Source organism: Octodon degus, unplaced genomic scaffold (genome assembly GCF_000260255.1).
Source record: "Octodon degus isolate 3935 unplaced genomic scaffold, OctDeg1.0 scaffold00017, whole genome shotgun sequence".
NCBI lineage: Eukaryota > Metazoa > Chordata > Mammalia > Rodentia > Octodontidae > Octodon > Octodon degus.
In genome coordinates, this window is record NW_004524593.1 from 15,803,376 (window position 1) to 15,819,484 (window position 16,109).

The 16,109-nt window shown below is 45.7% G+C and overlaps 1 protein-coding gene across 9 annotated transcripts in view; it reads left to right on the forward strand.

Annotated features, from left to right (window-relative positions):
• The window catches only part of Prox1 (prospero homeobox 1), a 52,202-nt gene that overhangs the window by 12,563 nt on the left and 23,530 nt on the right, over nucleotides 1–16,109 (forward strand). For all 9 annotated transcript variants that reach the window (XM_023710222.1, XM_023710223.1, XM_023710221.1 and 6 more), the window contains 2 exons: nucleotides 6,198–6,305; nucleotides 12,320–12,514. In XM_023710222.1, coding sequence (XP_023565990.1) covers nucleotides 6,198–6,305; nucleotides 12,320–12,514 — 303 coding nt within the window. The remainder of the gene's footprint in view (nucleotides 1–6,197; nucleotides 6,306–12,319; nucleotides 12,515–16,109) is intronic.

Genomic DNA, 16,109 nt, shown 5'->3' on the forward strand with positions numbered 1-16,109 from the left:
CTTGACCTTTATGTAGAGAGGCCAATTATATTTTTTAATGGATATACCCTGCACTCTGGGTATTTTTAACTGATTTCTCTTTCTCTGTAAATCAGTCCTCTCCTTCAATATTTGCAAACTCTTGTGATGGTTAAGTCTTTGGGAGTAGGTGGAAGCATGTTGCTTGTCTAATAAATTACCAGATGGATATAAAATTTAGCAATTAAGTTGGCTGTTACTAAATTGAGGGTTTTGAGTAATCATTTTGATGACTAGAGACTGACATTTTAGTATCGGAGCCCACTCCAGAGGCCGCCATGTAGGGCGGAGTCCCAGCTATGGAAGAAATATGCCTTCTTGGGTCTTCCCCCCAGCCAAGTCTGCAGGTTATAGTGAAGCTCTTTGCTGAGGAGGAGGAGCCACAGGTACCAGACCCCTGGGTTAGCTAACCATGAGGTCTCTTTCCTTGCTGAGGAAGACTAGAAGTCAGTCGAGAGCGAAAGGGAAGAGGACGATGCTGACGTGGTAGATCTGAGTCTTGGCTTGGTTGCTGATTCAGCTTCAACCTCTGACAGAGTGTAAATGCAGTGCACCAGCCATTACGCTGTGCTGTAGCAAGCGCCATGTGAGAGCAGGCAAGAAAGTTTGGTCAAGACGACAGGAGCAGAGATGTTGATGATGAGAAGGATTAAGTAGGAAGACACAAGAGTGTGGATGGGTTCTCACCATTCAGAAGAACATCTTTCCAAGTTCATGCCAGCCTAATGTGTAGCAGTAGACCCTGTTGGCCTTAGTAGTTTCAGAGATCCTTGAATTTCATTTTGAAATAAGTAGGAAAGTAATAGGGGGTGGTGGGAGGGAGGGAAGGAGAGAGAGAGAGAGAGAGAGAGAGAGAGAGAGAGAGAACATGCAGGGCCATTTTGGTGACTCTTTGAAGCCAGGTTATAAAGTTCTAAAACTCTTGCTCCCAATGCTAGTTTCTGTCCTTTAACTTAGATTTCTCATCATCAGCCACTAATTCTAATTGTGCCTTTGTATATTTCTAAGTCACTTTGGTCTTCTAGGGGAAGAAAACACCAATCTTTTACTTTGTTTTAAGTGTCAACCATGAGCACAGGACATCATCTCGCTCCCTCTGTATTTCTAAATCCCTGAAGATTCCAGTGGAAAGAAATTCCTTTACTTGTGTATGTATCAAAGGTTGTAAAGAGCATAGTTACTTCTTCTGCAATAAGTAACTTCTCCTGTGTCCTGCCAATAAGACCCGTACACACCTTTGTGTGAAATATCAGTTTTCAATACCTGGAGGTCTTTCTTTCCAATGGCTGAACGTGCTGAGCCTCTTGCAGCAATTTATCGCTATAAGTTTTCACTCTTTGACCTTCCAACCTCACTACTTTCTCTTCCTCTTCCTCCTCCTGCTCCTCCTTCTCCTCCTCCTCCTCCACTACATTGTACTTTTGACCACTTGATTCACTGGTACATGGTTTCCCAGGAAGAAGATGATGGGCAGGCAGGCTTTTCAGTAGTTCCACAATTCTGAAGCAGCTGAGAATCCCAGTATTTGTTGGCAGACGGGATCAGATCCACTCTGCCCCTATCTGTCTCTTTATGGCAAGTGAGTTCCTCCCTGATTTCCTAACTATATACATATCCCACTCCTCTACACAATTATTTGGATGACAGACAAATTTCTTAAGTTTGGTTTGATGAACTCTCTGGACATTACAGTGAGTGATGTTTTTCTCCATTTCTAGGGATACAGAGCCATAGCTGAACGTGTTGTACAATGATTCCTAGAAAAGAACAACCAAAATAAGTTTAAATTATAGCACTATGAGCTCCAGTAGAGCATTTCTATTTTTAGTTCATGGTTTTCTGAGCTGCTATAAATAATTTAATTCCTAAGGAATGATTCTGGGTCCAAAGGGCAGCATCTGATTTTTGAACAAACTACCCAAGATAAGAACAGCTCAGTGCACCAGCTCATCAAATCAGCCCGTCCTAAATGGAGCACACGAAACATGTCTATGCTGCAGACAGAGCACACTCCCTCCTCATGCCCCAGTGGAGGAAGGAGGTCCTGGATGTGGCACATTAAGCCCAGTGTCCATGCACCTGGTCAAAGAGCTCATGTCTTGAATATAAAAAACGTGTTCCAGTGTCTTTGCAAATGAATCTATTTAACCAAATATTAAGTTTTATTCAAATGTCAAAAGAAACGAAACAGCCAATTGCATTTCTTTACGATGTTCCTTGTCGTTCATCCTCTTTGCATCTCAAGAAAAATAGCCTTGTTTAGGCCTTGGATATTTGCATATACCCACCCAATTAAAGCCCAAGAGCGGTACTATAAGCCATTAAGCTGTGCAGGTGAAGAAGCCCGGCCTGTCCCCTGTGACAGTCAACGTTCTCCTACTCCACCCTTAGAAGGAATAAGGTTGAGTGCTGGTGAGACAGCTCAGTGGACTAAGTGCCTGCTTTGGCAAATGCAGTGACCAGGGTTCAATTTCCAGTCCTGCATGCTGCGTCGGCCCTGTTCACCACCCCCGGCACCCTGCGCTGGCAACCGAGTCCAGGCATAGTGACGCACGCCTGTAATCCCAGCCCTGGGGAGGCTGAAAACAGAAGGATTACTAGGCGTCAGAGCTGCATAGTGAGACCCTGTACCAAATACATAAAGGAAAAAAAAAAAAAGGTTGAAATCACTCCAAGTTTAGAAAGGAAAGCTTTCTAAGGGAATGAAATTAGAATCCAGCCCCCAAACCATGAGTTAGGAATGAATTTCTGAAGTGTGGAATGATCTCCGCAAGGTGCTCTTTTGTACTTTTAGGAGTCTTGAGGGTCCATCGTAGTTTTGGTGAGAGTGACGCATGTAGATTAATGGCTTTTGAACACCTCAACCTGCAGAAAAATATAGAACTTTTTAAAAAGCTACATATTCCACTGAGGATGCCGAACTTCTCAGTGCAGTCACAACTTGCTCTGTCACTACTGTGAAAGGAGCATTCAATCTGCTCCCGATTTCAGGTTTCCAGAGCAAGCCTGTAGAAAGCACTAATCCCAGAATAGGGAGAAAACCAAAATTCTGTAGCTTCCAGATGCTTTGGGGGGCTTAAACAGACCCAGCACGTTTGCCCAGAGCGGCTGCGTAGCCCATCTAGCCACGATGTAGGTTTCTCTGGGATAAAAAAGGTTTTCCTCTGCAGCCTTCACAACCTATTATGCTTCCATTTGCCTTTTTGCTGCTTCGGCTGCTCCTCTGGCTGCTGCCATTTAGGTAAGGTTATACTGTGCTTGGTAAACAGACGACACTTAGAGTCTCAGGTTGTTTGGACCCTACTGTAGGATCAGCTGCGCTAGCCTGCTTCTCTGATCTTTTATATTCCCAAGCAGATGTCTTTGATTAATTTATGGATTTATCATCTTTTTTCTTTTTTTTCCCCTTTCTTTCTTTCTTTTTTTTTTTTTACACCTGGCAGCTGTCTCAAGTTTCAGCAGTTATTGTCTCTTTTGCATTACACATAGAATTGAATGTCATCTGTCTTCACAAAGCTATGGCTAAGAGAATTGAAGCAAAGCCACACGAGCTGCCGAGCTGCCGGGACAGATCTTGTTTGCGTTCCATCCCCCTCGCCCCACCCCCTTTACCTCCTTAATATTTATTTGCGCTCATTTTCTTTCCTGGCCTTGAATGGAGCTTAGCCCGTGCTCGGTACAGCTGTATGTTTACTGAATCTCTTCCATTGCGACTCATTGTGCGTGTGTAAGTATCCAGGAAACAGCTAGTGCTTTCTTGGAAGAGCGACTGCTTTTCAGCACGAGCACTTAAAAGGGAAATTAACCAATTGGTCAGTGCAGATTTATTTTGAGGAGAAAAAAAGAGGATTATCTAACTGTTGGCTTCTAAATGTTTCATTAGCTATTTTTAATAGTTTATTAGAAACATATATTTTATGGGAATTTTATCTTAATTACACAATGAACGAGAGATAGAGATTTATTCTGTGTTCCATTTCAATTGATCAGTTTCAAAGTACTGCAAACAGGCAACACTTTGAACCAAAAATGAAATTGAGAAATCCAAATCAGAATCTTTTTTTCCCACTAAGTAAAAAGACTAAATCCTGATCAAAACATAATGAATTTTTTTTTAAATAAAAAGAACTAAAACTTAGCACAATTTAGAGGAAAGGAGTGCTTCAGGAAGTTTAGCAGCTCTGTGCCTCTCAGAGAAACAGCAAAACAGTTTATGTTCTGCAGGGGAACCAAATTTTGAAAGATTTGGGACTTAGAATTAATTAAATGGGGATGAGGTTTGTTTTCATGGACTCATCTGAAAGAAAAGATTAGAACCCAGATCGGAGAATGTGTGTGGAAGTTTGGACTTGCCTGAAACTCTTATCGCAAGGCAAGAGGAGACAGCTTGCAACCATTATTCCACTTATCCATTTGGACAGATGGTCCTGAAGTGTGCCGGGCTCCTTTCGTCTTCTCTATCTGTCTAATGGAGGTTACGGGAGGGCCTTTCAGCCTTCCCTTGGCACAAGAAGTATGTCACTCATAAATTATCGTCTTTGTAATCATTAAGGACCTCAAACAAAAACACAAGTTCAGTTAAGCTGCTTTGGCTCACAGAGAGAAAATCAAAATTTCTCTCCTTAGTGTCTATTTTCAGCTAAAACGCACACACACAGACGCACACACACACCACACACACAGCCACAACCACAATACTTGGCTTCTCTATCTGCAAACCAAGGCGATCTTCTTTACTTAAATTCCATGGGACCTGGGGGGAAGTGTTAATTGGACAAATTCTCAACAGAAGATTTCGTTAAATACTCCGTTATAAGGAGCAAAGAGCTTATCAATATTAATTTGATTATGTGCCTGATACCTTCCTTGCTTCCCTTCCTTCTTACCATCGGTTGTGCTAAGCCTGACGGAGGTCACTGGGGAAGCTTTCTTTTTCCTGGCTGTGCTTATCTGACCTTTCTTCAGAGGGCGTGAAATTTCTGTTGCTTGGTTAAGGTGTGTTATCTGTGTGTGTGTGTGTGTGTGTGTGTGTGTGTGTGTGTGTGTATGCATGCGCCCACGCACCCGCATACTTTCTTTTCTTTCTCTCCTTAATTTTCCCAGACTCTCCTTGAGGAGAGAATCCTTAGAGAAGCTTCTAGAAAGGACCCTTAATTGACCTTGTGGGGGACCACATTGATTTTCTCCACGTGCATCTTCATTTCTGATAAATTATAAAGCCATTAATTTGCTGAGGAAATGGCAGGGCCAGGCTGCAGCACAGATGTGACCAGAGCCATCCCAGCTCTGAGTCGGCAGGAGTGCCAAGAATCCGGGCGAGAGTCAGGAAGCCTGGATTGTCATGGTTAGCCACACTTTCTCTAGGGAACTGTTTTAGTTGCCGCTGTTTACAGATCTAAAAGGTAATGATGTTTACAGATAAATAGGCCTTCTTATTCGGGGTAAGTGGCCATTTATTGATCTGCTAACCCACATTTATTGATTTGTTAGCCCCAACTACTGTGTCGCTCTCAGAGGAGTTAACTATAAATCCAGGGCAGGGAAATTGTATTTGGGTTAGGACAGTTGCTTTCACAAAAGCGACGCCCTCTCTCCGTTCCCTCTGCCAGGACTACCCCTCCCAAGTTTCAGCTGTTATTTTAAAGGAAACTGTTAGAAGGAGATAATACCAAGATAGAGAGTGATGGAACCCGGGAGCACCGTTCCACTAGCACTGTGCTAAAAAGTGAAATGTGAAGTTTACCCAATGGTGTGCAAAATGATGCATTTTAAATTCCTGAGTGTGTCAGGAGAATTTGATGTAACTTGCAGAAGACGAAGAGAAGAAAAACCAGAACCGCAGTTGCAAAGAAGGAATAAGAGTCTTGTGACTAGGGTTGTACGGCACATGTTGGGTACATGTGTCTCCTTAGCAACAAGTGAACATATGGGTAGCATACGGGCCTAGACCAGGGGAAGGCTGGACCACCCTCCCCACCAGGTAGCTGAGAGTCTGCAGCTAAATTGTGTGTTCTGGCAGGCAGTGGAGCAGGGCCACAGAGCTCCCGGCACTCCCAGGCTGCTTGGGGAGGCAGGCCCCAGACAGGCTGGGGGTGAGCCATTATGGGGTCAAGAGGGATAGGGCCGTGTTGTTTGTGGATATTTTTTTTTTCTTTTTGCCTTAACCAATTGCATCCTACATGCAGGAAGGATTGTCACCCAATCACTTGAAAAAAGCAAAGCTCATGTTCTTTTATACCCGTTATCCCAGCTCCAATATGCTGAAGACTTACTTCTCCGATGTAAAGGTAGGGACTTATGCTATTACCAGATTTATTTCTATTTTCTGTGCATGTGGAAGTGATTTGAACTCCGGGAAATTAATGGGGATGAACGTGGAATCTGTCTATGAATACACCTGTGCTGCCATGGGCTGAGTGCACTTGTCCTTTGTCTAGAGGTGTGTGAGCAGAGATGCCGCTTGTGTGTGGAGGCGGAAGGACCGCTGGCCCTGCGGCACGCGGGTTTCAGCCTAGGCCCTGCACCCACGGCTGGGGCCTTCTTAAGTGCCAGGAGAGTCCTGGGAGAAAGTTCCAGTGGTAGTGAATGGATATGCTGTAGAGAGTTCTTTCCCTCTCCGCTGCAGCAGTGAACGGTTTCTGTTTTTGTTTCTGTTGGTTTCCCCATATTTGTGCCTATGAAAGCAAACTCTAGCACCTCTTTTCCCCCCTGTCGAAAAGGAGCATACATTGAAATTCTCTTTGCAGTAGCTGCTTAAAAACAAAAGTGATGATTGTCTCTTATTTACAACTTAATTTGTTGTTGATGTGGAGTACACTGAGCATAAGGAGAATGAATAAAGTGACAGATTCAGGACACATTATTCAAATGAGGATATGAAAGCTGTCGGCCTACAGCTGCAGCCTCCCCCATTCTACAGAATCCTGGGACCTCCTGGTCTTGTGTGTGTGCATATGTATGTGTGTGTGCGCGCATGTGCGTGTCTGTCTGTGTGTGAGTCTTAAGTAATTGTATCAACTTGCTGTTGCGTTAATCATCTGTAACTTTTTAAAACATAGATTGGGTTTTGATGATAATGGCACGTGTGGTGTCATTATCCAAGGAACTTGATAAACATTACATTAGCCGAGATTAGTTTATTAGGGTTGGGTGGTTCCGCCACCCCTCTCGGCCCACCCCCATATGTACAAGTTCTTCCTGCCACCGAGAACTCACAGGCTGCCAACACAGGCCCGCTCCTCACGGCTCCCCTCCGCGCAGTGTGCTCTGTGCCCCGGGACTGGGTTGCTTCTGGGCCCCCCTTGCAGGCTCAGCTCACTCCAGTTTCCTCCGCTGCTGATTTGTTTGGCTTTCTCAGCAAAGTTCTGCTTCCCCTCCTGCTTGCTTCTGAATGGAGCACCGACTTCAGCCTTCGGGCGCGCTCCTTCCCTGGCTATGCTCCTCGAGTGGAAGGTGTGTTTTCGCCTCATTCAGCACCAGCCTACTGGGGGTCAGGGGGGAAGAGGCAGAGAAGGTGCGTAGTGTGAGGGCTGGCGGAGGCCACTTCCGCGCACACCAGGCTGAGGGACCCAGGAGGCCAGGAAAAGTCTGGGCTTGCAGTGGGGACATCTAGACTAGACCTATGGAAGGGACACAGTCAGCTTACTGAGGAGTGGGCAGCTTCCGGAACCTGGTAGAAGCTGGCAAAGTTGGTCTTGCGCTGGCTTTTCCTGGCACTTTGTTTCTAAGAGAGTGATGCAGAAGAGAGGGATGCGGAGAGAGACTGTGTGCACGCGCATGCGCATGCGTGTGTCCCGCTGCCTCTCGTTCCTCTCTTGCCGCCATCGCCCCGGGTTGGATAATGAGCACAGTAGCTGATGTCACCTGTGCAGCACCTTTCACCCCGAAGGAGGCCGGAGAGCCTTGTAGACGGCACACCCGGGGCCCACTCGCCCACCCCTGAGACAAAGCCACCTGGAAGAGAAGGAGCAGCAGCTCCGAGCCAACCCGCTGCCCCTTGGTAGCTGCGAACACGAGACTCGTTCGTGCTGTGTGCCTGTGTGCTGAGGGAGGACGCCCGGAGAGGGAGGTTACGGGCCTGCAGCTTTACAGAACTGTGCAGAGGAAACCAGTAAGAAAACATGCGCACTCCCTCAAAACGCACCCAGGAGTTCAGTTTTACCAAGATCTACCTACTGTGCAGAGAAAACAATTAAATATCTGCTTGAAGAATTTATTTTTAACGAAGTGTCAGTGGGCCGGCCAAATAGCCCAGCCGTTTAAAGTGTCTGCTGGGGTGCGCTGAGATGGCGATTGAGATTGGGTGTGGTGATGCACGCCCGTAATCCCAGCACTTGGGAGGCTGTAAACAGGCGGATCACTATGAGTCTGATCTAGGAGTGAGACCCTGAACACCCTGTAGACCCTTCCTTAAAATACAGGGGGGGGAAAAGAAAGAAAGAAAGAAAAGGAAAAAAAAAGTGTTAGTGTTCACGTTGCAAATTCCATCTATACCTTCCTATTGGAATCTCCACTCTAATGGAGAGAAACCCGTTGGACGCAGAATACAAAGCAGAAACCCACCCAAGGGCATTTCTCTTCTACTTTTTAACTTACCTAATTATATTTTCTATTTGGCCAGTAATAAGTGAGTTTGTATTTTCTGAGTTTACGCTGATCAGAGTAGAAAGAAGAGCAGAGAAGAGCAGAGCAGTCCAGGAATGACAGTCGGAGGACTTCCAGAAAGCAATACCAGAACATTCTGAGATTTTGTTAGTGTCGAGCATGGTTCTGAGTCTGACTGTTGATAGCGTACAGTGTATACGCACTTAGAACACATACATGATGCTGTATGCAGTATGTGCACATCATGCTAGATACAGCGGAGTTATGTTTTTATCTACCCGGGTAGATATGCAAATGTGGATGATTTTCTGCAGGGCTGAAAGAGCCGGAGAGTCCTCAGTATACACTTCAGTACTTTATTTTGGTCAGGATTTAAGAAACCACTGCAGGATTGAACAGTCCCTAGAAATGAGAAAAGACACCTGAAGATTTTGTCAACCAGGAAACCCTGTATCAGGAAGTCTTAAAAAGACATGCATGTGTCTGTGGCCCACGTAATGTTTGTCATAATGAGATAAGCCTTGGCTTGATTGTGGCCGCATTCATGGAAGATAATTCATAGTTCTAATAAAATGTACTTTTCCACATTGGAAAGTCATTTCACTTAAAGTAGTGATTGGAAGTTAGTTTTCCATGCAAATAAACCAAGACAAATGGCATGGGCAGAGAGGGTTTCGAAGCCACAGTGGGCAGTGGTGTGAGATGGGGCTGGTGCCTGGCCAGCTTGGAAGGAGAGTGAGGAGCAAGCTGCACCCTCCACGCATTGTTTGCTAGTGGTGGACCCAGTGCCCAGCTCCCTTAAGTGAAACACTGGGGCAGGACGTAGATGCCCTCTGATTATTGAGGAAGGAGGAGGTGGAGGGAAAGGGTGACAGGCTGGAGACGCTGACACGCTGAGTTGTGTGGCGATGCTGATGTGAAGACTGAATCCCAGTTCAACTCGCTTTGCCCCTAGAGTCAGGATCTGCGCAAAGCTCTGTGTTCTCACGGCGAGTCCAACTTAATTCCCTCACAGTGACATTTCACCAGACGCAAAGCTCAGCTCTCCAGGGCTTCAAATCCCTTGAGCAGAACAAGTGGGCAAAAGGGAGAGAGATGCCAGGGGTGGGTGGACGGCACTGCCTCTTTCATTCACTCCTGGGTGCTGATTTTAATGTGCAAACTAATAACTCCTAGAGCACTAAGTACAACAGATTCAGTGTCATTTCGGCTTTGAAGAACAGACGCTCACAGCCTTTCAAGCCAGCAGCGTTAGATGATGCATCCCCTCCCTCCACCCCTCGAGTCAACCGCTGCCTAGCCAGATTAAGGTGTCAGGTTGATTTGTTTTATACATCTTTTGACCATGCTCATTGAATATTTAGGAAGTTTCTTCAGCCCATATTGAGGCTGAGATGTCCCGTGGGAAGCATTAATCAAAGTCACAGAGACTCGTACACTGTGGAAACACAGGCTCTTTATTGTAGCGATTAGTTTTTGCAGTAACACATTAACACACTACAGAGCTTGCCTTTACAGAACAATTGATCCTTTTCTTGTAAGCTACTGCACAACGCTGGAAATTAACTCTTTCAAGTTAAACGTTTCCCTCCCCCAAGTGTGAATATCTAGAAAAGAGACGGCTTGCTTTGCTTTTTGCTTGTTGCCAGGACTGAGTGCTGAGTGGATTTCGGTCCCCTTCTGGCGGAGGGCAGCCCTGTCCCTCAGGCTGTGGTGCTGGTCATTCTGCTCGCCTCGTGTTTGGGGCCTCTTCTTTCTGTCCATTCTTTCTCTCTGGTATTTCGGTTCTCCAACAATAAGCTTTAAATCTCCCTTTCTGTCCCATTCGTAAATAATGGCAAGGGCACTTAGTTTTTTGTCCTCCCCCATTAGGTCATTCATGACTATTCTAGAAAAAAAAAAATCCCTTCTATTTCTTCCTCTACAGTACTCTTGTCCATATGAGACAATGTCTTGTAACAATACAGAAGCCTAATCTCCATGTCAAAGCAATTTTCATTCCCCAGTGCACTGCCTGCTATCATTTTGTAATGTTTTGTTTCTTATTCTAAAAGAATTAAAAAGGAACAGTAAGCCGTCACGGGGGCCTGTAGTCCTTATCTCAGTGTCTGGAAATTTGGACAGTGTATTTTACTGCTGAGATAAAATGGAAAGAACTCCAAGTTCAGCAAATCGTAATGGGTTTAAGTTCTATTGAAATCGGCAACCAGAAGATCAGATAACGGGGGTCCTTCAGTTGTCTTTTTAATCGGGTTCCCCGCGAGGCTGAATAGAGACAGAGCAGGCACACAGAGTGAAAATATAATTCTTGGATAGGTTAAGTACATGTTTGAACTCTTGCAAGCAGAAGCGATTTGCTGATGACTTAATCATTTTCTGGTCAATTATCTGTAAGGGCCCTTGCAACTCCATGGCAATTATGATGCAAGTTGGCCTTTTGGGAGAAACACCAGTCTCCCTGCTTCTGTTTCCTTGTTACTTCCATTCTCTGCCATAAATTTTCATTCAGTTATTATCTTTGCTCTGATAGAAACAACTTTCTGTGTAGTAATTACAGCCCCAATATACACTTTAGCTGTCATCTTCTTGGGGCCTGGATGTTCTCATGGCCAGTGTTTGATAAGTGCTCTTTGTTGATTTTTGATGAATGTCCATCTTTTTCTGGGGGCCCAGAGAAGGGATGACAAAAGGCAGGGGGTATCTGTCAGCCCGCCTCATATAAAGCTTTGGATTTATTGGTTTTGACTTGGCAAGTTGAGACACATCTGTCCTTTACACAAACAGAGGACTGTCAATAAGGAGGGTACCATTTGCAGCGCACCCAGGAAGCCATCGCCATTGCAAAGGTCATCAGGAAACCTTGGTAAACAAAGTTTTAAATCCTAACTATGCTATAGTAACTTGGCATTTAAAAACAATGTGATAAAGGCTGTGTCTCGGTGGTCTGGTGACTGTCTCAGCTGTGCCTCCCGAGAGGCAGAGGCACCAAGGGGAGTGGGTGTGGATCTTAGGCAAAGTTGCCTGCCAGGGACAGAGGAAGAGGCACCAGGGTTGGAGCAGAGCACATCAAAAGCTCATAGTGTGGGCAGACAGCAAGTAGAGGTGGAGCCCCGTGGACGTGGGAAGAGAACTTCTGTGACCAAGAAGCAGATGGACCCCAGAGTCCTCCTGTTCTGTCAGAGAGCCATTTGCCTGTGTCAAAGGAGTGGTTATGTGATGATGCAAACTCTCATTTGTAAATGTGTAGATCACAAAAAATACAGGTCACATTGGCGGTGTAGGGCTGTGGCTCACCGTCTTTCCGACCTGAGGCTGACAACTCTTGCTAGAAGTCTGTGGCCTGCATGAATTTCCATAAGAAGTGTGCAGATGCATTTTGTACTACGGAAACACGAAATACAATGTTATTTTTTTAAAAAAAGATATTCAGCTCCAGGAACATCTGACATAGTGTGTGAGTTTTGTGTGCAAAATGTGGAGGGCCACACTGTGGGATTTGATCACTGATCCCACACTGATCCATTTGATTGTAATCCTCTCCCTACTTCATTGCCCCTGCCCCTCCGCTACATTTTGGTGCAAGCACTTACATTCCCAAGTAAAGAGGGGAGGGAAGCTTAGAAATGTATCAAATATTTAAAATATAAATGAACAAAATAGTGATATTCTTATTTTCATAAACATTTGAATTTAACAGTTCAACAGATGCATTACCTCTCAGCTGATCAAGTGGTTTAGCAATTTCCGAGAGTTTTACTACATTCAGATGGAGAAGTACGCCCGCCAAGCCATCAACGACGGAGTCACCAGCACAGAAGAGCTGTCTATAACCAGAGACTGTGAGCTGTACAGGGCCCTGAACATGCACTACAATAAAGCAAATGACTTTGAGGTAGGAACTAATCTTCATCCTTTTGGTCACCTCCCCTTTACCTTGTATACAATTTGATTTTCTTTAAAAGTGTTTCTCCATGGGTTTTGTGATGGGTTCCTACATAACCACACCAGCAGAGAAATAGGTGAGGCCGCACTGGAGACCTTCCCATCAGAACCAGAGGGAGTGGACAGTCGCTACCTCCAGCCCTGTCCCCTGGCTCCTTAGCCCCACTGGGCCACAGAAAAGAGAACTGAAGCATCCACAGAAAGAGGCAGCAAGGAGCAGATACAGAGTGACTTCTTGTCCAGGGAAGAGGTCCTTGCTCCAGCAGGCCTTTTCCGTACGTAGATTCTGGGGTGTCAGTAGAGTTGATGTATGCTGTATGCAACATAGCTTTAAAAAACTGCTTTCTAAAACCATAAGAAATACTGCTAATGGGGGGGGATCCCATGGTTTCTCGTCTGAATCAACATTCATTTTCTGGGTGGCAGAAATGGTATGAGAATTTACTGACTATGTATCAGAAGAGACCCATCCATATCTTTGTGAAGGTGCTTTTAATATGTTTGTGGCTTGGAGACTAGAGACTTGCACATTGATGTGTGTGTGTGTGTGTGTGTGTGTGTGTGTGTGTGTCCTCCCAAACGTGTTGCCCTGTGTTCCTGTGCTCATAGATAGTCTTGCATGTGCCTACAACACGCACATTCTAGATCCATAGAAAGCAGCATGAACGGTTCCCATAAGCTGTACCCCTGCCCAAGGGACAATGAGAGATGCAGAGCTGCGAGTAAGGCATTTCTGTATAGGCTAATGCGGTGCCTCAGCAAGCAGCTCTCAGCCCCATGTGATGGGTCTCAATGGGACAGCCCCAGAAAATCTCCCAGGACTCACAAAAGCATTTTGCTGAGCCCTGCGGGCGAAGGCCACAATAGTTGGAGGTGGGAATGTGGCAAGAGCTCTGAGACTAAAGCCCCACGAGGAAGACAGACAGGCGCTGGAGCAAAGCTGGCCCATCTATGGAATCATCTCGAGGAGATACCATGTCACCCTGAGTGCAGGACTTCCTCTCCCGCACTTGCTTTAAAGGGAGCTTATGTCAATATTCTTGTTTTGATCCTGCAGATATGCACCTAAGAATGTCCAGAAAGCTCTTACTCATAGGGGTGAGGGGCACCTTAGTCTGACCCTATGAATAAAGGAATATGACCCCTTCCCGCCACCCCCCCTTTTTTTTTGGTCCTCTTCCTTAATGTTCTGGCCAGTGTAGCTCAGTGATGGGGTTTATGAAGAACAAGTGTGTGAGATTGGCAACCAAGAAGTCAATGATTTTCCTTGACAGTTGGAATAGTTCTGGCGTAAGCGAGTAGTGTTTCTCTGAAAATCAAGACCAATGTATTTCTTGCTAACCGTGTTGCAGATGAACTTGGTCTTTTGCCAAAATTTTTTTTTCCAAATGTATTAAAAGGTGATGTTCTTGGAGTGCTCATCCAGTATTCTAAAATTGGTATTTTTTTAAGTCTCTGTTGTAACAGAGCCCTGGTTTATTATGTTGACAAAACAAAAGCAAATTTCTTCTAACGCTAGAGAATGCAGCTAAACACTTTAAAGACGTTTTGTTAAAAGCTTCGTTTTTTCCCTCCCCTTCTCATAAGGCTGTTACCCTAAACCTTAAATGAAGACACTCTTGCCGTGTGCTGGTAAATTATTTACATTGTATTATGACACAAATACTCACTGGGCACCACACATTAGGCTTCATAAAGAATTGCCTGAGATTCATCAGATGATTTCTGCCTTTCTGCTGTATAACGTACTCCAGGCAACAAATCCTTAAAGTGCACATTAGGATTTACAGGGTTGTTTAAACCTTACCTGGTTGGAATTTAATCCCCTACAATCTATCCAAGGACCAAAATGACATAAACAGGGAACACTGGCATCAAGAGGGACCCAACAGGCCGCTCCATTTAGCTTCATCTAAATCCTCTTCTGACATGATTAGCATCTGATAGTTCCCTCTCTGTGAATCGTACCCACTTCCAGCCCGGCCACCTCGCCTTTATCTGCTGTGTCTATTTAAAGACTGCCTTGCAAGGAGCTTGGGGCCCAGGCTGGAATTCTGTCACTTCTCATGTGACTTGGGGCAAGTTATTAGACTGTGTGGGGCCTAGTTCCCCCTTCACTAAAAAACAGATCCTTTCAGAAATGTGGGAAGTATAATTTTTAATTTGGCCTTGCGGCCTAAGACATTTTTTATTACTGTTTTGTTAGTAATAACAAAAGTCTCAGATAAAGGGGCCCCTTGGCTTCTGTGCTGTGGAGCTGGAGGCGCTGCTTACATGAAATGCTTAAAAAGCCACCACCCCCACCACTAGCATTTCCCACGTGGATTGTGGCTGTGAGCCAAAAGTGGACCGGGCACCTCGAGCTGAGTGCCTCAACTGATGGTGTATGCTGTGCTATGCTTTTCTTTCCCATCAAAGTTTCTTAAGATTGCATGAAGCCGGACTGTGGGTTAAGTATTAGCAAGTGGGCAGGATGGCAAAGTAGAAACCCTTCCATTTGGTTGAATGTTCCAGAAGACCTGAAGTGTGGTAGAAGGAGTGAAGTTGGATCTACCACTGCCCAAGGAGGCAGTTGATGCAAAGGAATATATCAGCCCACCTGGGTATGTGTGGGCTGGATGGCAGAACACCTTATTGACTGCACATTTACATTTCTCCGTCAGCTGTTTATAGCAACAATAAAGCAAGTAACATTTATTGACTGTTTGCTAATGTTCGAGCCATTTTATGAAGCGTTCCACCAATGCTAACTTACGATAGCAGTGACATCAACATTAACAGAATGAGAACCTATCTAGTTTGATTAAAACTTTATTGTTTTGAAATTTATTCAGAATGAACCAGGCCCAATAGAGCCAGCGGTAGGAGAGGTGATGGAGCTCTTTTGCTCTACCAGAGTCCTTTCTTCCTTCCTTTCCTTCTCTATCCCTTGGCTTTCTTCAGCACTCTGCTGTTTCTGCCTCTGTCACAGCTCACTGTGGCACCTCTGGCCCTGCCTGGCACCTGCCCCCTTCCAGTCTACTTTGCTGCTGGCTCCCCTGGCTGGAGAGGGGGCTGGCCCCTGGCCTCCAGGAAAAGAAAGCAGATGGGGAAGGTTTATCACTGGTGAAGAGGGAGTGGCTTGCGTCTCTCTCTTCTGGACCCTGCATTTCCTGGCTTGTATGAGTCAGAACCTTCTAAGTGACAGGAGAGCTTGCTCTGCCTTTTGTATCAGTTTACACAATGGCCAAGATTCTTGGCACAGTGTCCAGGCTTAGGGTGGTGAGAGTTTGAGATGTCCCAGGGGATGTGGAAGAAGAGACACTGAAGGGTGGGGTGGGGAAAGAAAAGCAGCAGCAACAGCAGCCCCAGCCCCAGCCCCAGCCCCAGCCCCTGCCCCAGCCCCAGCCCCAGCCCCAGCCCCAGCCCCAGCAGCAGCGTCACACGTTTGGTTTGTGCAGGAAGGAGGCAAAGGAAGAGGAGCGGCCCCTGCTGTAGGGGCAGTTCTGCCCCCAGCCCAGCCTTCCTCAACCCCAGCCCCAGCCCCAGCCCCAGCCCCAACCCCA